This window comes from Stylophora pistillata, chromosome 13 (genome assembly GCF_964205215.1).
Source record: "Stylophora pistillata chromosome 13, jaStyPist1.2, whole genome shotgun sequence".
Lineage (NCBI taxonomy): Eukaryota > Metazoa > Cnidaria > Anthozoa > Scleractinia > Pocilloporidae > Stylophora > Stylophora pistillata.
In genome coordinates, this window is record NC_142531.1 from 3,441,285 (window position 1) to 3,468,446 (window position 27,162).

General features: G+C 40.0%; 2 protein-coding genes and 1 pseudogene across 4 annotated transcripts; all 3 read right to left on the reverse strand.

Moving 5' to 3' along the window:
* Positions 1-1,618: 1,618 nt before the first annotated feature.
* On the reverse strand, positions 1,619-4,924 carry LOC148717298 (uncharacterized; annotated as a pseudogene). The gene is made up of 4 exons (XR_015994482.1): positions 4,779-4,924; positions 3,614-3,983; positions 3,358-3,391; positions 1,619-3,282 (listed from the first exon to the last, which is right to left on the reverse strand). The product of XR_015994482.1 is annotated as an uncharacterized LOC148717298 (transcript).
* Positions 4,925-11,908: 6,984 nt separating this feature from the next.
* Positions 11,909-15,871, reverse strand: LOC148717299 (uncharacterized). Its single transcript, XM_088742628.1, has 4 exons — positions 15,735-15,871; positions 14,566-14,935; positions 14,324-14,357; positions 11,909-14,248 (listed from the first exon to the last, which is right to left on the reverse strand). The coding sequence occupies exons 2-4, from the start codon at positions 14,914-14,916 to the stop codon at positions 13,404-13,406; spliced, it is 1,230 nt and encodes a 409-aa protein (XP_088598754.1). The 5' UTR covers positions 14,917-14,935; positions 15,735-15,871; the 3' UTR covers positions 11,909-13,403.
* A 5,828-nt stretch (positions 15,872-21,699) lies between these two features.
* LOC148717300 (uncharacterized) lies at positions 21,700-25,415 on the reverse strand. 2 transcript variants are annotated; one of them, XM_088743857.1, is made up of 3 exons: positions 24,935-25,415; positions 23,840-23,876; positions 21,700-23,753 (listed from the first exon to the last, which is right to left on the reverse strand). In XM_088743857.1, exons 1-3 carry the CDS (start codon positions 25,265-25,267, stop codon positions 22,903-22,905), a joined length of 1,221 nt encoding a protein of 406 aa, XP_088599983.1. In that variant the 5' UTR covers positions 25,268-25,415; the 3' UTR covers positions 21,700-22,902. The 2 variants fall into 2 exon arrangements, with proteins under 2 accessions (XP_088599983.1, XP_088599984.1); XM_088743858.1 differs by lacking the exon at positions 24,935-25,415 and adding an exon at positions 24,351-24,707.
* Positions 25,416-27,162: the final 1,747 nt, after the last annotated feature.

The following is a 27,162-nucleotide window of genomic DNA, read 5'->3' on the forward strand; positions in this document are numbered from 1 at the left end:
TTATTCTCTTACTTACCATTAGAGGTTCGATTGCCAATGTATTTTATACTTAAATTTTAATTTTGTATATCACAAATGCTGCAGCTTTTGAATTCAAATTGTCACCTCGCGCGTATAATCCATCCCCATCTGTCTGACTAATTTTTAAACGTTGCTTCTAAGGAAAAACTTTCAAAGCTCATTTTGAAATGTGATTGTAAATAATCGAGTCTTCCTCAAATCATTTACACCGAAGCCTTTTTTTACAAAACTGTCTTTGTCTTTGAGTAAAGCGGAACATTTGAAAGCTGAGCAGATGTTTATTGTGAAGAATTTTGTGCCATCGACTTTTCAGTTAGAAATGTAAAATTTTCTGTAATGCGAACGTTCACGAACCTGGTGCCACATCAATAGGGACCAAATGCGCAGACGAGAAGGGTGGAATTGTTCAAAAATAATTAACTGCCTTTCTTTCGTTTTTACAGCCTAATTCCTTCTAGCCTTTGAGGCTCACTACTACCGGACTTAAGGATGCCTGCGTTAAGGAACGGAAGTGTTTTCATAGAGGGGGGCATTGGGGCCTCTGGGAAACCGCAAAACCGGAGAAAAAAACCTCCAAAACCGAAAAACCGACGAAAAAAGGCAGCAAAACCGAAAACCGCATGCAAACCTGACAAAACCGCTACATTTTTACCTTAAAGGGGTCAAAAGGGAAAAACCGAGAACCGCATCAGAGTTTTCGTGAAACCGAAAACCGAACGCAACGTAAAATCCGTAAATCGCTCTGAACATCAAAACCGAGAAATCCGAAACTTCTTGGCCCAAAAACCGAAAAACCGATCCAAGAAACAGTCAAACCACAAAACCGAAGATCCCAAAGCCCCCCTCTTCATAGGAGGTTCGAAGGCTGCTCGATTTTTGTTAAGGTTCAGTTCCTAACAAGCGAAATCTACAATGAGTTGTAGAGTGGTCAAGGCTTTTAAGTTGTGCACTTCAAAACATTACAACTCTCAATAATAATAATAATAATAATAATAATAATAATAACAATAATAATAATAGGTAAAGTCTGTTTACGAGCCTAGTGGCCCATTAGGCCGGTGCTTAACTCCGGTTTCTGTAGCATGAAGCAACTAGGAGTATTTTTACTACCCCCTGGATGGGATGCCAGTCCATCGCAGGGTTACCCCCAGCATTAAATTGCCGGTACCCATTTATACACCTGGGTGAAGAGAGGCACTGTGAGAGTAAAGTGTCTTGCCTAAGAACACAACACAATGTCCCGGACGGGCTCGAACCCAGACCACTCGATACAGACTCGAGCGCGCTAACCATGAGGCCACCGCGCCTCCATAAGTGGCTATTCTCGACGAATGCAGTTCAGGAACTGAGAGCCCACATTTTCCTCTGTATGCTCTTAGTAAGTATTCAAATGAGTGATGGAAAAGTGTTTTGGGAGCACGCTCCAATTGGCCTCTGTTTCTGTTTCACGCAGGCTAAAGACTGCTTGCCTCTGCAACGAATAGCGGAAGTCTTTAGCCGAATAGCAACTCATCGATATTTTGACTCTCAACAAACTGCAAAACTCGCTACACTTGAATAATACTAATTAGTAACAAAGATAAACAAAAGAATTAAATTCATTCAAAGCGCTTGCGTCTATTAGCCTCTTTATCATGTATTAGTTCTATTAAAAATGAATTTAAAGCTAATTAGAGAGAATATGACTGATTTGTTTACTTTTGAGTGGTTTCATGTCAAGACGGAAAAAGCACTTATTTGTTTTTAAGAAGCTAACATTACCTGGTATTGATAGTTAAATCTTCGCAAAAGCGAGGCAGCTGTCATAATCTGTGAATGTCTCGAAGCCTGCTTGGCTAAAATTTAATTGGCGTTTTGACAGAATCGTTGATGCAGCTACTGACGGGAATTATTTTGATTCTAAGTGAATTTTTCGTGTTTGATAAAAGAGCTTACAGCTCACTACTCCACTTTTAAAAGCGAAATTAACACACGAAAATAAAGCCCCGTAAAATGTGTTCTATTGCTTTTATGACATAACTAGTTACATTAGGGCTTCATAACCCAATAAAGTATTCATGTGGAAACTGAATAGACTAATCAGACCATGCCTTTTATCTTCGTTACGTTATAAAAGGTAATGATAACTTAACTTTCGACTGTGTTAGCAATCGCCATGTACTTTTAATTTTATACTCCTATGATGTGAACATAATGATAATGTTCAGTAACTTCCAACTGGCCCTTCTCTATTAGTAATACAGGACTGCGGCAGTTTATGAATAAGTACATCCTGAATATCGTAACTTGCAACTAACAGGCGAGATATATTTCCTTGAAGCACATAAGGAACTAAAAGCAAATATTTGAATTTTAATCTAGGAATTCCGTACATAAGTTCAATCCAATATGACGGGCAAAAATAGTTTGGAATCTGCATCAATTTTCTAACGTGATGGTAACCCTTCCATCCCCTATGTTAACACCCACCATGTTCTCTTGATTCGCACCGATATTGTATGACCTCCCTCCCCCTGTCACACCACCTGTCCTATTCCCCACAACTCCCCCACCGGAATACCCGCCCCCTCCACCACCATTGTAAAAACCACAACCTCCCCCACCGAATCCCCCAATGGATGGTTGACAATTTCCCCCGGTTCCACCGTTAATAAAACTCAAAGACGGTGTCACGCCACCTCTTCCGCCCGTCACCATAAAGCCCGGCTCCCCCTCCTGCTAAGAAAGTAAAGTCCACATTTCCCGTTTCAGCGTTACACGGCACTCCACCAGTCCCTTCCGTCCCACCACATCTGGTACCGTTCTCCTTCGCTTGGCCAGGGTCACCGTCTTTGTACTGCTCAATTGGTATTCCCCCACCCCCACCCCCTCCTCCGCCAGCAATTATTAGAGGAGTATCATTTGAAAAAGTCACAAAACTTCCGCCACCTCCATCACCGGGTCTCCAAGGGAAGTGTCTAAAGGGATTACCCTCCTGACCCACTAGGATTTTAAGACGATTTCCTTTGTGAAGCTTAAAAGATCCTTTTATTCTGGCCCCTAAACCACCGATCCTCCATGAATTCTCGCTGTCATCTGTCCCATCAGCGCCTGAGGCACCAGACACTTCGATGACGTAGTTTCCGGTTACAGGTACACTCCATATTTGGATGCCATTCGTCAAATTGACTTTGCCTTCTAGTAGTGTTCCTATATAACCGGATGTACTATTCGGTGCAGTTCTTCCTCTGCCATTCAGGGTCGTGAAAACAAAATGGATCTCTGAGACGATAAAGGAAATTCCTTAATGGTGGTCAACGGGAAATAATTTGTTTCCTGGTGAATTTATAGCCTTACCTCTTGATAATCCTATGTCTTGAGAGACTGTAGCCTATGGAAAAGAGAAGAACTTATAATCTCTTGTACGCTGTACAAGGAAAAAAATATGAAAAAAAAAATATGAAAACTCCCTCATGCACTAAGAAATAAAGTTATGATATAAAGAAGGAACATGTGTTCATATATTGTCAGTCACTGCAATTGTGAACATGTTAAGTACAAACTATTTGTAGTTCAGATTGCCCTACAAACTCAAAACGAACGATCTACATACACTGATATTCAGCAGCTGTTAAAACGAATGACCTCCCTTGGGAAACAAAATGTTTTTGTCCATGAATCTGCCAGCATCAGATGTTTCTTTGTTCAACTCACATAGTCCGTTTCTAATATTCTCGAAATTAAAAGACACACAATTTGGATGTGCTAAGCATTGCTGAGCGCATGCCAAAACATCAGGAGTCCGCTGATAGTGAATAACATTTCCGAGGAGGACGTAACCACCTGTCGAACTGATTATTGATGAGCGACTCACAGCCGTTCTTATGATTACCATTCTGACAGGGGTGGGGTGGATCATTGAAATCATCAGAGCAATGATGGGAAATGTGGTATAAGATATCATGACGTGTGATCTCGTCTAACTAGGAAAGAAAAATTCAATGGCAGTTATTAAAAAACCGATTATATCAGAATTCGTTGAAAATCGGGTAAGTATTGGTAAATGGCTCTCTTTTTTTTTTTTTGCAAAAGTCTCTCCACACTGGTCATCGAATTCGCGAAAAGTTGAGGAAACTGAAGAGTGAAGTCGAAGTCCTTTCAAATCCTGCAGGTTTTTTCGATAAAACTCCATAATTTCTTTTGAATGAAGTGGTTTAAAAACCAAGAACACTATGGAGCCTAAGTGCGACGTTTTTGAGACGCGAAAAGTAGCCTTTAGTCCGGAATTCTTATTAATCATCCAAATATTTTTCCTGAAGAGTTTGATTTGAAATCTGTATATAAATGCAACTAAGTCATTAGATCGAAACGCCAAAACAAAAAAACAGGTACATTCCACTGTCGATGACAAAACTAAATAACTTGTCGCATTTTTTAAAAAGTATTTCCATTTTGGCTCCAAAAGTTCTCATCAACATTCAAATCTGATACTATTCCTCTAAGACGTTTATTACTCGCTCTGTTTGCATAGCTTGGATTTTGTTACTTTTGGCTGATTTTTGTGATACACTAAGTTAATTTCGACTCCATTAAACAAAATAATCGTCACTGTCGGCTTTTGCGATTGTTTAAAGGAAATATGAAGGAAATATGCATTGTAAAAAACATTGCATTGTAAAAAAGCATTGGAGGAAATGCATTGAAGGAAATATGCATTGTAATATTCAAATTTTCGACTCTTACAAAAGTTTCTTCTGGTAAAATATGATCCCTCTTACCTTCTTGTCCAATCTTTAGTTCAAACGCTCCTTTTGATTTTGACGCACAAGTTTCAATTTATTACTCAAAACAGGAATATCCGAATAGAAAAAACATGCATGATTGGGTTTACCTTTTGTCATCCCGCAACTCTACCTAAAGTGGGTTGCATTGTTCTAAAACATGAGAGAACCCGACACTCAGTCTGTAACTTAGAAACACTGACTTCCCCGAAAACATTTCTCTTGCCGAAAACGTTTGTAGAGGTAAATTTATTTATTTTCAGATGGCAGATACCTGTCATTTTTATATTGTTCCAAACCTGAATTGCAATGATTTTCAAAGTGATTGTACTGATAGCAAATCTGGGTACACCATGAGATGAAAACACGCCGCTGAATTATTATTTTCGGTAATCAACTGAAAGAGCAAACAAAATTTGCCCTTATTAGCTTTTTGGCGATTAAAAACAAGAAAAAAAAAGCCAAGGAGGCAATTTTTTAGATTTAATGCACTGAACAAGGATGCTCAGCCTGAAAAGAGAATTTTTTTTTTTGAGGCCAGAGTTGTAGTAGAGATTATGGAGTTTATTAGGCTGTGGCATGGAGAAGGGTGAGGAAAATTCTCATGACAAGTTAGGCGGGGTCTAACGGCTGATTCATTTGAGTATGTAATTTTAGAGGTTACTCAAGATGAATGGTGTCGCTCGTTTTTGCTGTTTTTGGTCTGTTTTATCTTTTGTTTCGTTTGTTTAATTTTTGTAACCACGATAGTATTCGTACCATCAGTAACGAATTCGAATATATATTTCCAGGTGAAACCTAAAATCGCATACTGTTCAGCAGACACTGACGTCAAAAACTTATCTTTATTCTAGATAGTCACTTCCTATTTCCGTCCTTTAATACTTAGTTATACACCGTTTGCAAATATGGCGACGATCGCTCCAAAGCGAGGCTTCTCGGTAGCAACGCCGTTGCTTAGGGCTGGCTGCGACTGTTTTCAAGTACTTCGTGCCAGCTAATACCAGGTTGGATTATGCTTTCATTAGGCCTACATCCTGTGTTCTTTTATCAGAGTGAGTAATTGGAAGACACTACCATCAAAGTAAAATAATTCTAGACTTTTAACGGAAGTTACAGTTTTGAAGTTACGTCTTGAATTATGCTTTGTTATGAACGTTCGATTGTCTTCTCATTTGATAAAATGCCGCACCAACTTTTACTGTATGTTTTCTGTTTTAGCTTCTTTTCAACGTAAAGCATGGAGAGACCTGTGGAGAAGATGCATGTAAATGAACTTAAAAAACTTCTCCGAAGCAAAAATGTGAGCCTCAAAGGATTAACAGTGAAAGCACAGCTAGTCGAAGAGTAAGCGAAGACTGATTTAAGATTTTATTCAAGTTTATGTTGAACAAATTTTAAACAGCATCAGCCATTAAATATCGGCGACCTGCTAAGCTTTTACGAAAATCAGTTGGCTTAAAATGTAATGAACAGATCTTAGTTCGCTCTGTGATCTTAAATGTTGGGGACGCATCTCGTCGAATTTTTATTAACCAAGCCTGAAACGAAAATAGGACGTATGAACGACAACAGAAAAACCAAACAGATAATTAATGTTACGGTAAGTTCATCAAAACAACAGGGGTTAAAAGGCACACCTTAAGTCTTCTTGGATCTGTCGTTGGAAGGCTGTGATAAGTGATCTTTCCTCAGTCCGGCCCTACTCGATATCCGCTCTTACAGCATAGCGGCACGCAACAGTTATCAGGCATGTTATACCACTCAGAAGATCACTCGTAATGGTATTGGAACAAAATTCTAAACATGGAAGAACCCACTTATCAGGAATAAAAGCCGAAATGTAATGAAATGCATTCTGTAAACAAAACAGTTCTTAATACTCAGCAATCCTGAGAAGAGAATCGAAAGTTCAACTGTAACTTCCGTTAAAAGTCTAGAATTATCTTACTTTGATGGTGGTGTCTTCCAATTACTCATCTGTGATAAAAGAACACAGGATGTAGGCATAGGCCTAAAGAAAGCATAATCCAACCTGGTATTAGCTGGTACGAAGTACTTGAAAACAGACGCAGCCAGCCCTCAGCAACGGCGTTGCTACCGAGAAGCCTCGCTTTGGAGCTATCGTCGCCATATTTGCAAACGGTGTATTACTGTTGACTAAATGCATACTATAATACCCGTTTAGCCACACTTAGTGCACTCACCCTCCAGAAATTACACGTCACCTTTAAGAGTCCAACGTCGTAACTAAGTATTTTTCCTATGCTTTTCACTCATAAACGAGACAAAAATTCAACTTCTTTAGCCTGATATAACCTTTTAAGCTTGAGGGTTACATCTTTGATTTGAAAACTAAATGTTCTGAACGAATTTACGGCTAAATATGTAACAAGTAGAAAGGAACATTGTGAATTATAATTTAAGAGTTAAAGTATCCAGGAATGCATGTAGTCTCAAGGGGTCTGTCCTATGGTACGTGGTTCATTTACAAGATTTTTAACTTAGGGATTAAAAGTTCTCTAGATTGTTAGCACATATTCAGTAATTTTATTAGTTTAGTTAGTTCTTTAATGAGATAATCACCTTTCCATCCCCTTTGTTAACACCTGCCTTGTTGTGTTAATTTGTACCGTTATTAAACGAGCCCCCTCCCCCTGCCACACCACCTGAGCTAGTTCCCATAACTCCCATTGAGCTAGTTCCCATTGTCTTTCCGACAAAGGACCACGGAGATCCACCGCTCGAAAAGGCAGATTTTCAAATCTCGCCTTGCTGGTGTGCTGCCACTGCTCAACTTCTGGTCGATAACCACCCAAGAGTGCCCCCTGACGCAGCACAACAATTTTTCTGGAACTCGTCACCTTGAACAAAATATAGTTTTATACCCTAGTTTCCTAATTCAGTTGGGTCCGGCAGCCCATTACCTAGAGATAAGCTAACTTAAAACGTAGTTTTACTAACCGTGAGATTAAACAACTGAGCAAAGATATAACCAGGCAGAGGTAGAAGGAACGCAGTATCATCTTCAGCACTGCCTATTCCTTTATCGTTCAGTTCACATCTCACATTTCCTTCCTTTTCCCCGTAATTCACTGAGCGGCATAGTGGACGGTTTTTCAGGCAGAGATGAGCGCAGGATAAAACACTGGTCGCCTCCTGACGATCTATGACATGGCCAGTTAGGTAATAATCTTCCACAGTTTGAATGAAAGATGAGCGGCCCTGCAGAGCTGGTGACAAACTCAAGCTGTACACCGCAGTGGTCACTGTCAGTAGAATTATCAAGACGTTCATGTTCCAACCTGTGAAAAGCTAAATTGTTCTACATCGTTACTACCGTGAACCATAGAGGATCGATTGCCAATGTATTTTATACTTAAATTTTAATTTTGTATATCACAAATGCTGCAGCTTTTGAATTCAAATTGTCACCTCGCGCGTATAATCCATCCCCATCTGTCTGACTAATTTTTAAACGTTGGTTCTAAGGAAAAACTTTCAAAGCTCATTTTGAAATGTGATTGTAAATAATCGAGTTTTGCTCAGGTCATTTACCACCGAAGCCTTTTTTTACAAAACTGTCTTTGTCTTTGAGTAAAGCGGAACATTTGAAAGCTGAGCAGATGTTTATTGTGAAGAATTTTGTGCCATCGACTTTTCAGTTAGAAATGTAAAATTTTCTGTAATGCGAACGTTCACGAACCTGGTGCCACATCAATAGGGACCAAAAGCGCAGACAAGAAGGGTGGAATTGTTCAAAAATAATTAACTGCCTTTCTTTCGCTTTTACGACCCAATTCCTTCAAACCTTTGAAGCTCACTACTACCGGACTTAAGGATGCCTAAATTAAGGAAAGGAAGTGTTTTCATAGGAGGTTCGAAGGCTGCTCGATTTTATGTTAAGGTTTAGTTCCCAACAAGCTAAATCTATAATGAGTTGTAAAGTGGTCAAGGCTTTTAAGTGGTGCTTTTCAAAACAACTCTCAAGTAGCTATTCTTGACGAATGCATTTCAAGAAAGAGCTCACATTTTCCTCTGTATGCTCTGAGTAAGTATTCAAATGAGTGAAGGAAAAGTGTTTTGGGAGGACGTTCCAATTGGCCTCTGTTTCTGTTTCGCGCTGGCTGAAGACTGGTTGCCTCTTCCACGAATAGCGGTAGTCTTTAGCCGAAAAACTACTGATAGATATTTTGACTTCTTTTTCACACACCTTTGAGGCCGAATTTTACGATAATAATTAGATGTATTTAAAAATGATAGCAATCTAAGAAGAGAAAATTACCTGATGTTTGGCTTGGTAATCCTACTCTTGTAATCGTCTTATTCCCGAGGTTGGATGGACAATATTGAGCAAGACAACTCTATTTGTCTTTGGGAAGCTTTCATACAAGGTCTTGACAGAATTATTGATCTGTCTGCTGACAGGCGTCGCCTAAAAGTAGTTTCAAATTAGTTAAAACCATTTTGCGCCTCTATCATGAATAGCAAGGCGAATTCTCACAACTAGATAATAATATATGCAGAATATGTAAAGTTTGGGGATACAAAAAACTGAAGTCCAAAACTTTTTGTCTCGACTGATTAAAACTTCAAGACGACAGTTGGGAGAGAAACCATTGGACGTTTGATAATGGCAGATGCCAATATAACCGTTAGGTGTCAGAATAAGAGATAACCCGACCAAAGTGCCGTACGTTACTGGTCTTAAATGATATTTTTTTCCAACCGGCTGAGGTAGGTACATCTTGAAAGTCTACGGTTCGAAGTTAGATCCACAACTTATAACAGTTGAATTGATATAGCCTGAACTATTTCAAGGAACTTTCATGGTTGTAGATATCTTATTATTTCTTTCTGTTATTACTTCGTCTCTTTGTTTATTCGCTTACTTACCATGTTATTGGTTGATGCTATTATTTGAATAACTGTCAGTGCTCCGCGAAAGTTTTTCTTTGACACAAACCCCATATTTATAGTGTATTCAAACAAGGAAGAAAGCCATCTATCCAGTAACATTTCCTATCTCTAAGAGACAATGTTAACGTCATGGTGGATGTTTGGTGGATGTTTACCCTTGTGTGCACTCTGCCTTTATCGACGATAGAACACAAAGCTGTCAAATGGAAGTTTTCCGTGTCAAAGAAGCAGTGGATATGCTTCGATGTTGGTTTGGTTAACCACCTGCTGATGATTGACCGAAACAGTACCTGCTGATAGCGGTGCATGTTTCTTTTCCTCACTTGAGAACTGTACAAGAAAAGCCGGGATTTTATCAAATGCGGAAGGGCAAGGGCATGTGAAATTGGAAGATGCATTTGTGGAGAACCACCGAATTCTTAAAATCTGGAAGAAAGTGTTTACGAGGCAATTTTATTTATAAGTGGGCCAAGAAAATTTGCATTTACTTTTATTTCAAAAGTCAACATTGAAATGGCTTGTTCTTCTATTTTTAGCCTGCTATGAAGCTGGACGAGACTAAGTGCGATCCAGGCCACGATTTTATTCGATAACAAATAACGAAAAAAGCAATAACACTAGCAATAACTGAAGCAAAGTATTTGTCGACTCTGTCATCCTTCACCATCACTGCTATTGCTTACGACTTACAGCAATAACGGAAATGGTGAGAGAAACTCTAAGCTTGGTGGTTAATGGCAAAAAGGTGGTATCCTTCTGTCTTTCCTCCATTCAATTATCACGACTAGCATTATCGTCATTGTTATTATCGTTGTTGCAGTTGTTTTTGTAGTTATATTTTTCATTTTAAAAGATCATTTTTACAATGGAACACACCTCGCAGCATTTCATATATGCCTTATGGTGGTTCCATTATTTACTGAAAGGGAGTTCTCATGAACATCTGCTGAAGGCGGAATATCCAAGGGGGTTGGGGAGGGGGCATGCCAGCCCGGAAAATTTCGAAATGTACATCCTCGAAAAAGTGATCTCTAGGCTTTTTGAGAGGTGGTAATTGAGGGTTGCTTCAGTCTCTGTTTTCAGCCATTTTAAGTATCTACTGTCCACCAAAACCGCAAGTATTAAAGTGTTTTTAATTTCATTTTAGAGGGCTCAGCTGAACAACCCACACCAGTCCTGGATCCACCCCAGAGTAGGCAACTGCCTTAGATCTTTGTAGAACAAAGAAAGGCGCGTTTCAACTTTGTTTGGCGAGCACCTCACAACTAAGTAAGAATTAATGTTTACGTGAATGTTTTTGTTCGTAAACGAGTGCAAAATTCTCTGTGCAAACCCAAATCCTGATAAAGTTATTGTTACGCGTTTTCATACATATAGGAACATTCTTTTTTAGAAAATATACATCTCCAAGATCGTTTGCGTGTGAGAGGAAAGCTTCGACGCTTAATAAGATAGGGTTAAGGACGCAAACGTACGCGTATGGATATGGCCTAGGGATTCACAATTGGGTAGCTACAGCTGTTTCATTACTCCGGTCAGATAGTTGATAAAAAGTCATCATACCACGGTGTAAGGTATATGGTGAGTTACTTCTTTCCTTTCTATCCTGAGCCATCCTCTTAGAGCCTACTTCCCTGAGACCAAGATCACGAAGTATAATTTGAGAAATAAATCCCCTGTCATGCCCGCTATTCGCACAAACCGTTTTAAGAATACATTTTTTAATAGAATTGTTTTTAAGTATAATGTAGCTTTGTGAAAGTGTACTTCCTGTATTAGATGTAACATAAGATATGTAATTTTATCTTTTGAACAATAAAGACACACAGACACACAGACACACAGCAAACCATTTATAAGTTGGCAAAAGCTACTTTACAAATCCAGTGTTCTACAGCGCGAGAAAATTGGGGTCAGTTCTTCAATGAGGTAATCACCTTTCCTTCACCTTTGTTTACACTCGCCTTGTTCTGTTGATTTGTACCAATATTATATGAACCCCACCCCCCGCCACACCATTTGATGAACTCCCCTCAACTCCCCCACCGGAATATCCACCCCCTCCCCCACCAGCCACAAAGCCGAAGCTTTCACCATCGAATCCCCCCCCCCTTGGATACTGGATATGTGCCCCAATTCCGCCCTCGAAGAAACTCAACGAATCGGTTATCGTAGGCCCGCCTCCCCCTTTGAGCCCCGATCCCCCCTCCCGATATGATACTGGAGTCCAAATTCCCCGTATTAAAGTTGCAAGGCTGTCCACCATTTTCTCCCGTCCCACCACACCTGATGCCATTCTCTGTCGCCTGACCGGGGTTACCGTCTTCAAATTGCTTTTCTGGTGTCCCTCCACCCCATCCCCCGCCAGCAATAATTAGCGGAGTGTCATCTAAGAGAGTCAGAAAAGTTTTTTGAATAGACATTGAAAAAAAAAAGTGAATTACTCTCTGCACGTTCTACCTTAAAAAGTCATAGAGAGGGTAGCCCACTCACTTGTCTACAACGTGACTATTTCGCATTCAAATTACTGTTTTTCCGCACTCTGTAATGGCCCAGGCTGCTACAATATTTTGCTTATTGCTCAGTTGAGTTTGAGGTCGTTCTTGACTCTATTGTTTTGGCTAATTAAATGACTAGCAATCTGTCATAGTTATAAGTTAATGACCTTCTGCCGATAAATGATAGTTTTAATTCATTCTGCACTGCGTTTTTTCCTCCCTTCTGCGAGGCAGCTGAGTGTTTAACGTCCGGGAATATAATATCTTAAACGTTTTCGAGTCCTCCTTCCGAAAAATCTTTAGGCACAATCTCTCAACAAACTGCAAAACTCGCTACACTTGAATAATACTAATTAGTAACAAAGATAAACAAAAGAATTAAATTCATTCAAAGCGCTTGCGTCTATTAGCCTCTTTATCATGTATTAGTTCTATTAGAAATGAATTTAAAGCTAATTAGAGAGAATATGACTGATTTGTTTACTTTTGAATGGTTTCAGGTCAAGATGGAAAAAGCACTTATTTGTTTTTAAGAAGCTAACATTACCTGGTATTGGTAATTAAATCTTCGCAAAAGCGAGGCAGCTGTCATAATCTGTGAATGTCTCGAAGCCTGCTTGGCTAAAATTTAATTGGCGTTTTGACAGAATCGTTGATGCAGCTACTGACGGGAATTATTTTGATTCTAAGTGAATTTTTCGTGTTTGATAAAAGAGCTTACAGCTCACTACTCCACTTTTAAAAGCGAAATTAACACACGAAAATAGAGCCCCGTAAAATGCGTTCTATTGCTTTTATGACATAACTAGTTACATTAGGGCTTTATAACCCATTAAAGTATTCATGTGGAAACTGAATTGACCAATCAGACCATGCCTTTTATCTTCGTTACGTTATAAAAGGTAATGATAACTTAACTTTCGACTGTGTTAGCAATCGCCATGTACTTTTAATTTTATACTCCTATGATGTGAACATAATGATAATGTTCAGTGACCTCCAACTGGCACTTCTCTATTAGTAATACAGGACTGCGACAGTTTATGAATAAGTACATCCTGAATATCGTAACTTGCAACTAACAGGCGAGATATATTTCCTTGAAGCACATAAGGAACTAAAAGCAAATATTTGAATTTTAATCTAGGAATTCCGTACATAAGTTCAATCCAATATGACGGGCAAAAATATTTTGGAATCTGCATCAATTTTCTAACGTGATGGTAACCCTTCCATCCCCTTTGTTAACACCCACCATGTTCTCTTGATTCGCACCGATATTGTATGACCCCCCTCCCCCTGTCACACCACCTGTCTTATTCCCCACAACTCCCCCACCGGAATACCCGCCCCCTCCACCACCATTGTAAAAACCACAACCTCCCCCACCGAATCCCCCAATGGATGGTATACAATATCCCCCGGTTCCACCGTTAATAAAACTCAAAGACGGTTTCACGCCGTCTCTTCCGCCCCCGTCACCATAAAGCCCGGCTCCCCCTCCTGCTAAGAAAGTAAAGTCCACATTTCCCGTTTCAGCGTTACACGGCACTCCACCAGTCCCTTCCGTCCCACCACATCTGGTACCGTTCTCTGTCGCTTGGCCAGGGTCACCGTCTTTGTACTGCTCAATTGGTATTCCCCCACCCCCACCCCCTCCTCCGCCAGCAATTATTAGGGGAGTATCATTTGAAAAAGTCACAAAACTTCCGCCACCTCCACCACCGGGTCTCCCAGGGAAGTGTCTAAAGGGATTACCCTCCTGACCCACTAGGATTTTAAGACGATTTCCTTTGTGAAGCTTAAAAGATCCTTTTATTCTGGCCCCTAAACCACCGATCCTCCATGAATTATCGCTGTCATCTGTCCCATCAGCGCCTGAGGCACCAGACACTTCGATGACGTAGTTTCCGGTTACAGGTACACTCCATATTTGGATGCCATTCGTCAAATTGACTTTGCCTTCTAGTAGTGTTCCTATATAACCGGATGTACTATTCGGTGCAGTTCTTCCTCTGCCATTCAGGGTCGTGAAAACAAACTGGATCTCTGAGACGATAAAGGAAATTCCTTAATGGTGGTCAACGGGAAATAATTTGTTTCCTGGTGAATTTATAGCCTTACCTCTTGATAATCCTATGTCTTGAGAGACTGTAGCCTATGGAAAAGAGAAGAACTTATAATCTCTTGTACGCTGTACAAGGAAAAAAATATGAAAACTCCCTCATGCACTAAGAAATAAAGTTATGATATAAAGAAGGAACATGTGTTCATATATTGTCAGTCACTGCAATTGTGAACATGTTAAGTACAAACTATTTGTAGTTCAGATTGCCCTACAAACTCAAAACGAACGATCTACATACACTGATATTCAGCAGCTGATAAAACGAATGTCCTCCCTTGGGAAACAAAATGTTTTTGTCCATGAATCTGCCAGCATCAGATGTTTCTTTGTTCAACTCACATAGTCCGTTTCTAATATTCTCGAAATTAAAAGACACACAGTTTGGATGTGCTAAGCATTGCTGAGCGCATGCAAAAACATCAGGAGTCCGCTGATAGTGAATAACATTTCCGAGGAGGACGTAACCATCTGTAGAACTGATTATTGATGAGCGACTCACAGCCGTTCTTATGATTACCATTCTGACAGGGGTGGGGTGGATCATTGAAATCATCAGAGCAATAATGGGAAATGTGGTATAAGATATCATGACGTGTGATCTCGTCTAACTAGGAAAGAAAAATTTAATGGCAGTTATTAAAAAACCGATTATATCAGAATTCGTTGAAAATCGGGTAAGTATTGGTAAATGGCTCTCTTTTTTTTTTTTTTTTTTGCAAAAGTCTCTCTACACTGGTCATCGAATTCGCGAAAAGTTGAGGAAACTGAAGGGTGAAGTCGAAGTCCTTTCAAATCCTGCAGGTTTTTTCGATAAAACTCCATAATTTCTTTTGAATGAAGTGGTTTAAAAACCAAGAACACTATGGAGCCTAAGTGCGACGTTTTTGAGACGCGAAAAGTAGCCTTTAGTCCGGAATTCTCTTAATCATCCAAATATTTTTCCTGAAGAGTTTGATTTGAAATCTGTATATAAATGCAACTAAGTCATTAGATCGAAACGCCAAAACAAAAAAACAGGTACATTCCACTGTCGATGACAAAACTAAATAACTTGTCGCATTTTTCAAAAAGTATTTCCATTTTGGCTCCAAAAGTTCTCATCAACATTCAAATCTGATACTATTCCTCTAAGACGTTTATTACTCGCTCTGTTTGCATAGCTTGGATTTTGTTACTTTTGGCTGATTTTTGTGATACACTAAGTTAATTTCGACTCCATTAAACAAAATAATCGTCACTGTTGGCTTTTGCGATTGTTTGAAGGAAATATGAAGGAAATATGCATTGTAAAAAAAATTGCATTGTAAAAAAGCATTGGAGGAAATGCATTGAAGGAAATATGCATTGTAATATTCAAATTTTCGACTCTTACAAAAGTTTCTTCTGGTAAAATATGATCCCTCTTACCTTCTTGTCCAATCTTTAGTTCAAACGCTCCTTTTGATTTTGACGCACAAGTTTCAATTTATTACTCAAAACAGGAATATCCGAATAGAAAAAACATGCATGATTGGGTTTACCTTTTGTCATCCCGCAACTCTACCTAAAGTAGGTTGCATTGTTCTAAAACATGAGAGAACCCGACACTCAGTCTGTAACTTAGAAACACTGACTTCCCCGAAAACATTTCTCTAGCCGAAAACGTATGTAGACGTAAATTTATTTATTTTCAGATGGCAGATACCTGTCATTTTTATATTGTTCCAAACCTGAATTGCAATGATTTTCAAAGTGATTGTACTGATCGCAAATATGGGTACACCATGAGATGAAAACACGCCGCTGAATTATTATTTTCGGTAATCAACTGAAAGAGCAAACAAAATTTGCCCTTATTAGCTTTTTGGCGATTAAAAACAAGAAAAAAAAGCCAAGGAGGCAATTTTTTAGATTTAATGCACTGAACAAGGATGCTCAGCCTGAAAAGAGAATTTTTTTTTTGAGGCCAGAGTTGTAGTAGAGATTATGGAGTTTATTAGGCTGTGGCATAGAGAAGGGTGAGGAAAATTCTCATGACAAGTTAGGCGGGGTCTAACGGCTGATTCATTTGAGTATGTAATTTTAGAGGTTACTCAAGATGAATGGTGTCGCTCGTTTTTGCTGTTTTTGGTCTGTTTTATCTTTTGTTTCGTTCGTTTAATTTTTGTAACCACGATAGTATTCGTACCGTCAGTAACGAATTCGAATATATATTTCCAGGTGAAACCTAAAATCGCATACTGTTCAGCAGACACTGACGTCAAAAACTTATCTTTATTCTAGATAGTCACTTCCTATTTCCGTCCTTTAATACTTAGTTATACACCGTTTGCAAATATGGCGACGATCGCTCCAAAGCGAGGCTTCTCGGTAGCAACGCCGTTCCTAAGGGCTGGCTGCGTCTGTTTTCAAGTACTTCGTGCCAGCTAATACCAGGTTGGATTATGCTTTCATTAGGCCTACATCCTGTGTTCTTTTATCAGAGATGAGTAATTGGAAGACACTATCATCAAAGTAAAATAATTCTAGACTTTTAACAGAAGTTACAGTTTTGAAGTTACGTCTTGAATTATGCTTTGTTAAGAACGTTCGATTGTCTTCTCATTTGATAAAATGCCGCACCAACTTTTACTGTATGTTTTCCGTTTTAGCTTCTTTTCAACGTAAAGCATGGAGAGACCTGTGGAGAAGATGCATGTAAATGAACTTAAAAAACTTCTCCGAAGCAAAAATGTGAGCCTCAAAGGATTAACAGTGAAAGCACAGCTAGTCGAAGAGTAAGCGAAGACTGATTTAAGATTTTATTCAAGTTTATGTTGAACAAATTTTAAACAGCATCAGCCATTAAATATCGGCGACCTGCTAAGCTTTTACGAAAATCAGTTGGCTTAAAATGTAATGAACAGATCTTAGTTCGCTCTGTGATCTTAAATGTTGGGGACGCATCCCGTCGAATTTTTATTGTCCAAGCCTGAAACGAAAATAGGACGTATGAACAACAACAGAAAAACCAAACAGATAATTAATGTCACGGTAAGTTCATCGAAACAACAGGGGTTAAAAGGCACACCTTAAGTCTTCTTGGATCTGTCGTTGGAAGGCTGTGATAAGTGATCTTTCCTCAGTCCGGCCCTACTCGATATCCGCTCTTACAGCATAGCGGCACGCAACAGTTATCAGGCATGTTATACCACTCAGAAGATCACTCGTAATGGTATTGGGACAAAATTCTAAACATGGAAGAACCCACTTATCAGGAATAAAAGCCGAAATGTAATGAAATGCGTTCTGTAAACAAAACAGTTCTTAATACTCAGCAATCCTGAGAAGACAATCGAAAGTTCAACTGTAACTTCCGTTAAAAGTCTAGAATTATCTTACTTTGATGGTGGTGTCTTCCAATTACTCATCTGTGATAAAAGAACACAGGATGTAGGCCTAGGCCTAAAGAAAGCATAATCCAACCTGGTATTAGCTGGTACGAAGTACTTGAAAACAGACGCAGCCAGCCCTCAGCAACGGCGTTGCTACCGAGAAGCCTCGCTTTGGAGCTATCGTCGCCATATTTGCAAACGGTGTATTACTGTTGACAAAATGCATACTATAATACCCGTTTCGCCACACTTAGTGCACTCACCCTCCAGTAATTACACGTCACCTTTAAGAGTCCAACGTCGTAACTAAGTATTTTTCCTATGCTTTTCACTCATGAACGAGACAAAAATTCAACTTCTTTAGCCTGATATAACCTTTTAAGCTTGAGGGTTACATCTTTGATTTGAAAACTAAATGCTCTGAACGAATTTACGGCTAAATATGTAACAAGTAGAAAGGAACATTGTGAATTATAATTTAAGAGTTAAAGTATCCAGGAATGCATGTAGTCTCAAGGGGTCTGTCCTATGGTACGTGGTTCATTTACAAGATTTTTAACTTAGGGATTAAAAGTTCTCTAGATTGTTAGCACATATTCAGTAATTTTATTAGTTTAGTTAGTTCTTTAATGTGATAATCACCTTTCCATCCCCTTTGTTAACACCTGCCTTGATGTGTTAATTTGTACCGTTATTAAACGAGCCCCCTCCCCCTGCCACACCACCTGAGCTAGTTCCCATAACTCCCATTGAGCTAGTTCCCATTGTCTTTCCGACGAAGGACCACGGAGATCCACCGCTCGAAAAGGCAGATTTTCAAATCTCGCCTTGCTGGTGTGCTGCCACTGCTCAACTTCTGGTCGATAACCACCCAGGAGTGGCCCCTGACGCAGCACAATAATTTTTTCTGGAAACTCATCACCTTGAACAAAATATAGTTTTATACCCTAGTTTCCTAATTCAGTTGGGTCCGGCAGCCCATTACCTAGAGATAAGCTAACTTAAAACGTAGTTTTACTAACCGTGAGATTAAACAACTGAGCAAAGATATAACCAGGCATAGGTAGAAGGAACGCAGTATCATCTTCAGCACTGCCGATTCCTTTATCGTTCAGTTCACATATCACATTTCCTTCCTTTTTACCGTAATTCGCTGAGCGGCATGGTGGACGGTTTTTCAGGCAGAGATGAGCGCAGGATAAAACACTGGTCGCCTCCTGACGATCTATGACATGACCAGTTAGGTAATAATCTTCCACAGTTTGAATGAAAGATGAGCGGCCCTGCAGAGCTGGTGACAAACTGTACACTGCAGTGGTTACTGTCAGTAGAATTATAAAGACGTTCATGTTCCAACCTGTGAAAAGCAAAGTTGTTCTACATTGTTACTACCGCGAGCCATAGAGGATCGATTGTCAATGTATTTTATACTTAAATTTTAATTTTGTCCATCACAAATGCTGCAGCTTTTGAATTCAAATTGTCACTTCGCGCGTATAATCCATCCCCATCTGTCTGACTGATTTTTAAACGTTGCTTCTAAGGAAAAACTTTCAAAGCTCATTTTGAAATGTGATTGTAAATAATCGAGTTTTGCTCAAGTCATTTACCACCGAAGCCTTTTTACAAAACTGTCTTTGTCTTTGAGTAAGGCGGACTATTTGAAAGCTGAGCAGATGTTTATTATAAAGAATTTTGTGCCATCGACTTTTCAGTTAGAAATGTAAAATGTTCTGTAATGCGAACGTTCACGAACCTGGTGCCACGTCAATATGGACCAAAAGCGCAGACAAGAAGGGTGGAATTGTTCAAAAATAATTAACTGCCTTTCTTTCGTTTTAACAGCCTAATTCCCTCTAGCCTTTGAAGCTCACTACTATCGGACTTAAGGATGCCTGAATTGAGGAAAGGAAGTGTTCTCATAGACGGGGGCATTGGGGCCTCTGGGCATCCCAAAACCGGAGAAAAAAACCTCCAAAACCGAAAAACCGACGAAAAAGGCAGCAAAACCGAAAACCGCATGCAAACCTGACAAAACCGCTACATTTTTACCTTAAAGGGGTCAAAAAGGAAAAACCGAAAACCGCACCAGAGTTTTCGTGAAACCGAAAACCGAACACAACGTAAAATCCGTAAACAGCTCTAAACATCAAAACCGAAAAATCCGAACTTTTTTGGCCCAAAAACCGAAAAACCGATCCAAAAAACAGTCAAAACCGCAAAACCGAAAATCCCAAAGGCCCCCTCTTCATATGAGGTTCGAAGGCTGCTCGATTTTTGTTGAGGTTCAGTTCCTAACAAGCGAAATCTATAATGAGTTGTAAAGTGGTCAAGGCTTTTAAGTGGTCCACTTCAAAACATTACAACTCTCAATAATAATAATAGTAATAATAATAATAATAATAATAATAATAATAATAGGTAAAGTCTGTTTACGAGCCTAGTGGCCCATTAGGCCGGCGCTTAACTCCTGTTTCTGTAGCATGAAGCGACTACGAGTATTTTTACTACCCCCTGGATGGGATGCCAGTCCTTCGCAGGGTTACCCCCAACATTAAATTGCCGGTACCCATTTATACACCTGGGTGAAGAGAGGCACTGTGAGAGTAAAGTGTCTTGCCTAAGAACACAGCACGATGTCCCGGACGGGGCTCGAACCCAGACCACTCGATACGGAGTCGAGCGCGCTAGCCATGAGACCACCGCGCCTCCACAAGTGGCTATTCTCGACGAATGCATTTCAGGAACTGAGAGCTCACATTTTCACATTTTCACATTTTCCTCTGTATGCTCTTAGGAAGTGTTCAAATAAGTGATGGAAAAGTGTTTTGGGAGGACGCTCCAATTGGCCTCTGTTTCTGTTTCGCGCTGGCTGAAGACTGCTTGCCTCTGCCACGAATAGCGGAAGTCTTTAGCCGAACAGCAACTGATTGATATTTTGACTTCGTTTTCACACACCTTTGAGTCCGACCTTTACGATAATAATTGGATGTATTTAAAAATGATAACAGTCTAAAAAAGCGAAAATTACCCAATTTTTGGCTTGGTAATCCTACTCTTGTAATCGTCTTATTCTCGAGGTTGGTTGAACAATATTGAGCACGACAACTCTATTTGTCTTTGAGGAAGCTTTCAGAAAAGATTTTGACAGACCTCATTGATCCGTCTGCTGACAGGCGTCGCCTAAAAGTAGTTTCAAATTAATTAAAACCATTTTGCGCCTCTATCATGAATGGCAAAGCGATTTTTTACATTTCTTAATCTATGTAGAACATATAAAATTTGGGGATAAAAAAAAACTGAAGTCCAAAACGTTTCGTCTTGACTGAATAAAACTTCAAGACGACAGTTGAGAGAGAAACCATTGGATGTTTGATAATGACAGATGCCAATATAACCGTTAGGTGTCAGAATAAGGGATAACCAGTCCAAAGTGTCGTACGTTACTGATCTTAAATAATATTTTTTCCCAACCGGCTGTGGTTGGTACATCTTGAAAGTCTGCGGTTCGAAGTTAGATCCACAACTTATAACAGTTGAATTGATATAGCCTGAACTATTTCAAAGAACCTCTATGGTTCTTGATATTTTATTATTTCTTTCTTCTCTTACTTCAACTGTTTGTTTATTCTCTTACTTACCATGTTCTCGTTTGTTCCTATTTTTTGAATAACTGTCAGTGCTCCGCGGAAATTTTTCTTTGACACGAACCCCATATTTATAGTGTAATCAAACAAAGTAGAAAGCCATCTATCGAGTTGCATTTCCTATCTCTAAGGGACGTTGTTAACGTCATGGCGGATGTTTTCCCTTTTATGTTGGTTGATTAACCACCTGCTAGTGATTGACTGAAACAGTGCCTGCTGATAACGGCGCATATTTCTTTTCTTCGCTTGAGAACTGTACGAGAAGTGCCGGGATTTTACCAAATTCAGAAGGGTATCGGTATTTTAATTTGAAGATGCATTTTTGGGGAACCACCCATTTTTCGAATATAGAAGAAAGTGTTTACGAGGCAATTTTATTTTTAAGTCGTTTAATTAAATTTGTATTTTCATTTCCGCCTCAAAAGTCAACACTGAAATGGCCTGCTCTCCTATCCACGCCACAATTCTATTCGATAACAAATTAAAAAAAAGAAACAACAACAGCTGAAGCAACTCAGTTGTCGACTATGGCATCCCTCACCATTGCTTCTAGAATGGGGATGATAACTCTGAGCTTGGTGATCTATCGGGAAAGGGGATATGTTGGTGTCTGCCATTCAATCCTCATGACTACCTTTATCATAATTGTTATTATCGTTATTTGCAATTGTTGCTGTTGTTGCTTTCATTTTAAGAGATCATTGTGATAATGACACACAACTGACAGCATTTTGTACACACTCATTCAATCAATAGCATGGTGGAAAGACACTGTAAGTCTGTTAGATACAGATGTTCTGGGATTTACTGAACGGGAGCTCGGATAAACGGCTACTGGAAGCGCATTATTTAAGGCGGCCGGGGACATACCTACCCCGGAAAATTGTGAAATGTGGATCCTCGGAAAGGTGATCTCTTGGCGTTTTCAGGGATAATTGTGGGTTGTTTTATGCCTTTGAAAACAATTTCTGTTTGTAGCTATTTTAAGCATGTACCATGCGCGCCGAACTCTTTAGAAACCTCACGTGTTGGGATGTTTTTCATTTCATTTTACTGAGTGGGTTCGGCCGGACCACCTGAACTAATCCTGGATCCGCCCCAGGTCCCCCAGGGTAGGCAACTGCTTTAATCTTTAGGGAGGAAAAAAAAATAGAGCACATTTCAAGTTAGTTTGGCGAGTGTTTCACTACCAAGACGAAAAAGTTTGTGTTTGTAAACGACTGCAAATTTTTCTGTCCATACCCAAATACTGATAAAGTTATCTTAACGCGTTTTCAGATATACAGGTACCTTCTGATTTAAAAAAAAACAAATATTTCCAAGATCGCTTGCGTGTGAGAGGAAAGCCTTGACACTTAGATAAAATAGGGTTAACAACATCAAAGTATGTATATGGATATGGCCCAGGGATTCACAATCGGATAGGTACAGATGTTTTATTACTCCAGTTAGATAGTTGATGAAAAGTCTTCATACCACTGTGTGACTTATGCGGCAGAGTCAGGAGTTAACTCTTTCCAACAAATTAACTTTAAATGTGCAAAAGCTACTTTACAAATCCAGCGTTGGACAGCGTCAGTTCTTTAATGTGCACGTGATAATCACCTTTCCATCCCCTTTGTTAACACCTGCCTTGTTGTGTTGATTTGTACCGTTATTAAACGAGCCCCCTCCCCCTGCCACACCACCTGAGCTAGTTCCCACAACACCCCCACCGGAATACCCACCCCCTCCCCCACCAGCCACAAAGCCGAAGCTTCCACCACCGAATCCTCCCTTGGATACTGGACATATGCCCCCAACTCCGCCGTTAATGAAACTCAACGAACTGGTTACCCTTGGCCCACCTCCGCCTCCCCCGTTGCCTTTGAGCCCTGCTCCCCCTCCTGATAAGATATTGGAGTCTACATTCCCCGTGTTGGCGTTGCAAGGCTTCCCACCATTTCCTCCCGTCCCACCACATCTGGTGCCGTTCTCCGTCGCCTGACCGGGATCACCGTCTTCAAATTGCTTTCCTGGTATCCCTCCACCCCCTCCCCCACCAGCAATAATTAGTGGAGTGTCATCTAAGAGGGTCACAAAAGCGCCACCACCCCCACCCCCTGGTGCATCACCGTAGTCTGCACCATGGTGACCCTCTTGGCCTACAAGTATCTTAAGTTTGGTTCCTTCTGCAAGTGTAAAAGTTCCTCTCATCTTGGCTCCCAAGCCGCCAATCCTCCACTCGGACTGGTTTGAATTTGTACCATCGGCACCTGATGCACCAGATGCTTCGATGACGTACCTTCCTGTCTCGGGAACACTCCAAATTTGGATGCCATTGCTTAAAGTGACTTTGCCGTCAAGTGATGTCCCCGCATACCCAGATGTACTAGTCGGTCCAGTTTCTCCCATGCCTTCCAAGGTCGAAAAGGCGTATCTGTGCACTGGAACAAGGAATACATATTAAAGACACCATTAATTTAAATTGCATGGAGAGGTTCACAATATCATACTATAGAATTTGTGTCACCTCTTGGTTTTCCACTTGTAGGATCGGCAAATGAATCCTGCATTGAATGAAAGATTAGCCTTCTCAATTTTAATGGTATTGCGTATCTAAAAGTGTTAAGTCGACAAGTCATTTGGTGATTACGGTGGAGTAAGACATTCTGTGTCCGTCTGGGGACTGCTTTTAAACGCATTTTGGTTTTTCGCTCCCACCCACTGACCGAATGGGTCTGTCGTAGGAAACTGATACCTGGCCTTAATTTAATAAAACTTTTACAAGTGTAATTTGCAGCTGTGGCTATTGTTTTCAATCTCTAAAACAATAGATGCACTTGTAAATAACAATTGAAAAGTTCTATTGAATTGACCTCTGGGTAACACCGCTGATTGTGCATTAACAAAAGCATCATTTTTTTCAGGGGTCGAAAGGGAAGGGACATAAGGTAGTAGGAATCAAAGGACTACCTCACGAAAACCATAATTTATTTAACAACCTCGGCACTCTTGCCATAAATGAGAGAAATAATACTCACGCTGATACACACCAGCTGATGAAATGAATATCCTTTCTTTGGAGATAATTCTTTTTTGTCTATGATCATATCGCACTTAGACGTTTCTCTGTTTAACTCGCACACTCCAATTTTTGTATTTTGAAAATTGAACGACAGGCATTTTGGAAGCGTCAAGCACAGTTGTGCGCATGATAAAACGTCATGAGTCCGCTGTTTATGAATGACGAATCCCATGAGCACGTGACCCTCGGTAAAGGATGAGCGAACCTCAGCAGTTGTGACGAGTATCGTTGTGATAGGGGCGAGGTGAGTAATTGAAATGAACAGAATGAGAACAAGTCGTGTAGTTTCTGTTGCCATCTGAAAATTCTGTGATGTGAGGTGAAAATAAAAAAACTATTACGAGTTCAATCTATTCGTTCCAACGAAGGGCTAACGCTCGGAACGTCAGCTTTTGTAATCGTTAGGGTGGCCAATTTGCCATTTCAACTTTGTTGATATATCCAAATTATTATGTAGTCTTAATACCCTAGTTTCCTAATTAGTTGGGTTCAGCAGACCATTACCTAGACATAGGCTGACTTAAACGTAGTTTTACTAACCGTAAGATTAAACAACTGAGCAAAGATATAACCAGGCAGAGGTAGAAGGAACGCAGTATCGTCTTCAGCACTGCCTATTCCTTTATCTTTCAGTTCACATATCACATTTCCTTCCTTTTCCCCGTAATTCACTGAGCGGCATAGTGGACGGTTTTTCAGGCAGAGATGAACGCAGGATAAAACACTGGTCGCCTCCTGACGATCTATGACATGGCCGGTTAGGTAATAATCTTCCACAGTTTGAATGAAAGATGAGCGGCCCTGCAGAGCTGGTGACAAACTCAGGCTGTACACTGCAGTGGTCACTGTCAGTAGAATTATCAAGACGTTCATGTTCCAACCTGTGAAAAGCAAAATTGTTCTACATTGTTACTACCGTGAACCATGGAGGATCGATTGCCAATGTATTTTATACTTAAATTTTAACATTGTATATCACAAATGCTGCAACTTTTGAATTCAAATTGTCACCTCGCGCGTATAATCCATCCCCATCTGTCTGAATGATTTTTAAACGTTGGTTCTAAGGAAAAACTTTCAAAGCTCATTTTGAAATGTGATTGTAAATAATCGAGTCTTGCTCAAATCATTTACACCGAAGCCTTTTTTACAAAACCGTCTTTGTCTTTGAGTAAAGCGGAACATTTGAAAGCTGAGCAGATGTTTATTGTGAAGAATTTTGTGCCATCGACTTTTCAGTTAGAAATGTAAAATTTTCTGTAAAGCGAACGTTCACGAACCTGGTGCCACATCAATAGGGACCAAAAGCGCAGACGAGAAGAGTGGAATTGTTCAAAAATAATTAACTGCCTTTCTTTCGTTTTAAAGATGAAACAATTTTTAGTGTAATAGAAAAATAGAAAAAATAGAAAAAATCTATCCATCTGGGGCTCGGATTTTTTCTTTCGTTTTAACAGCCTAATTCCTTCTAGCCTTTGAGGCTCACTACTACCGGACTTAAGGATGCCTGAGTTAAGGAAAGGAAGTGTTTTCATAGAGGGGGGCATTGGGGCCTCTGGGAAACCGCAAAACCGGAGAAAAAAAACATCCAAAACCGAAAAACCGATGAAAAAAGGCAGCAAAACCGAAAACCGCATGCAAACCTGACAAAACCGCTACATTTTGACCTTAAAGGGGTCAAAAAGGAAAAACCGAAAACCACATCAGAATTTTCGTGAAACCGGAAACCGAACGCAACGTAAAATCCGTAAATCGCTCTGAACATCAAAACCGAAAAATCCGAACCTTTTTGGCCCAAAAACCGAAAAAACGATCCAAGAAACAGTCAAAACCGCAAAACCGAAAATCCCAAAGGCCCTCTCTTCATAGGAGGTTCGAAGGCTGCTCGATGTTTGTTAAGGTGCAGTTCCTAACGAATGAAATCTACAATGAGTTGTAAAGTGGTCAAGGCTTTTAAGTTGTGCACTTCAAAACATTACAACTCTCAATAATAATAATAATAATAATAATAATAATAATAATAGGTAAAGTCTGTTTACGAGCCTAGTGGCCCATTAGGCCGGTGCTTAACTCCGGTTTCTTTAGCATGAAGCGACTAGGAGTATTTCTACTCCCCCCTGGATGGGATGCCAGTCCTTCGCAGGGTTACCCCCAGCATTAAATTGCCGGTACCCATTTATACACCTGGGTGAAGAGAGGCACTGTGAGAGTAAAGTGTCTTGCATAAGAACACAACACAATGTCCCGGCCGGGGCTCGAACCCGGATCACTCGATCCCGAGTTGAGCGCGCTAACCATAAGGCCACCGCGCTGCCACAAGTGGCTATTATCGACGAATGCATTCCAGGAACTGAGAGCCCACATTTTCCTATGAATGCTCTTAGTAAGTATTTCAGGAACTGAGAGCCCACATTTTCCTATGTATGCTCTTAGTAAGTATTTCAGGAACTGAGAGCCCACATTTTCCTATGTATGCTCTTAGTAAGTATTCAAATGAGTGATGGAAAACTGTTTTGGGAGGACCCTCCAATTGGCCTCTGTTTCTGTTTCGCGCTGGCTGAAGACTGCTTGCCTCTGCCACGAATAGCGGAAGTCTTTAGCCGAACAGCAACTGATAGATATTTTGACTTCGTTTCCACACACCTTTGAGTCCGACTTTTACGATAATAATTGGATGTACTTAAAAATGATAACACTCTAAAAAAGCGAAAATTACCTGATGTTTGCCTTGGTAATCCTACTCTTGTAATTGTCTTATTCTCGAGGTT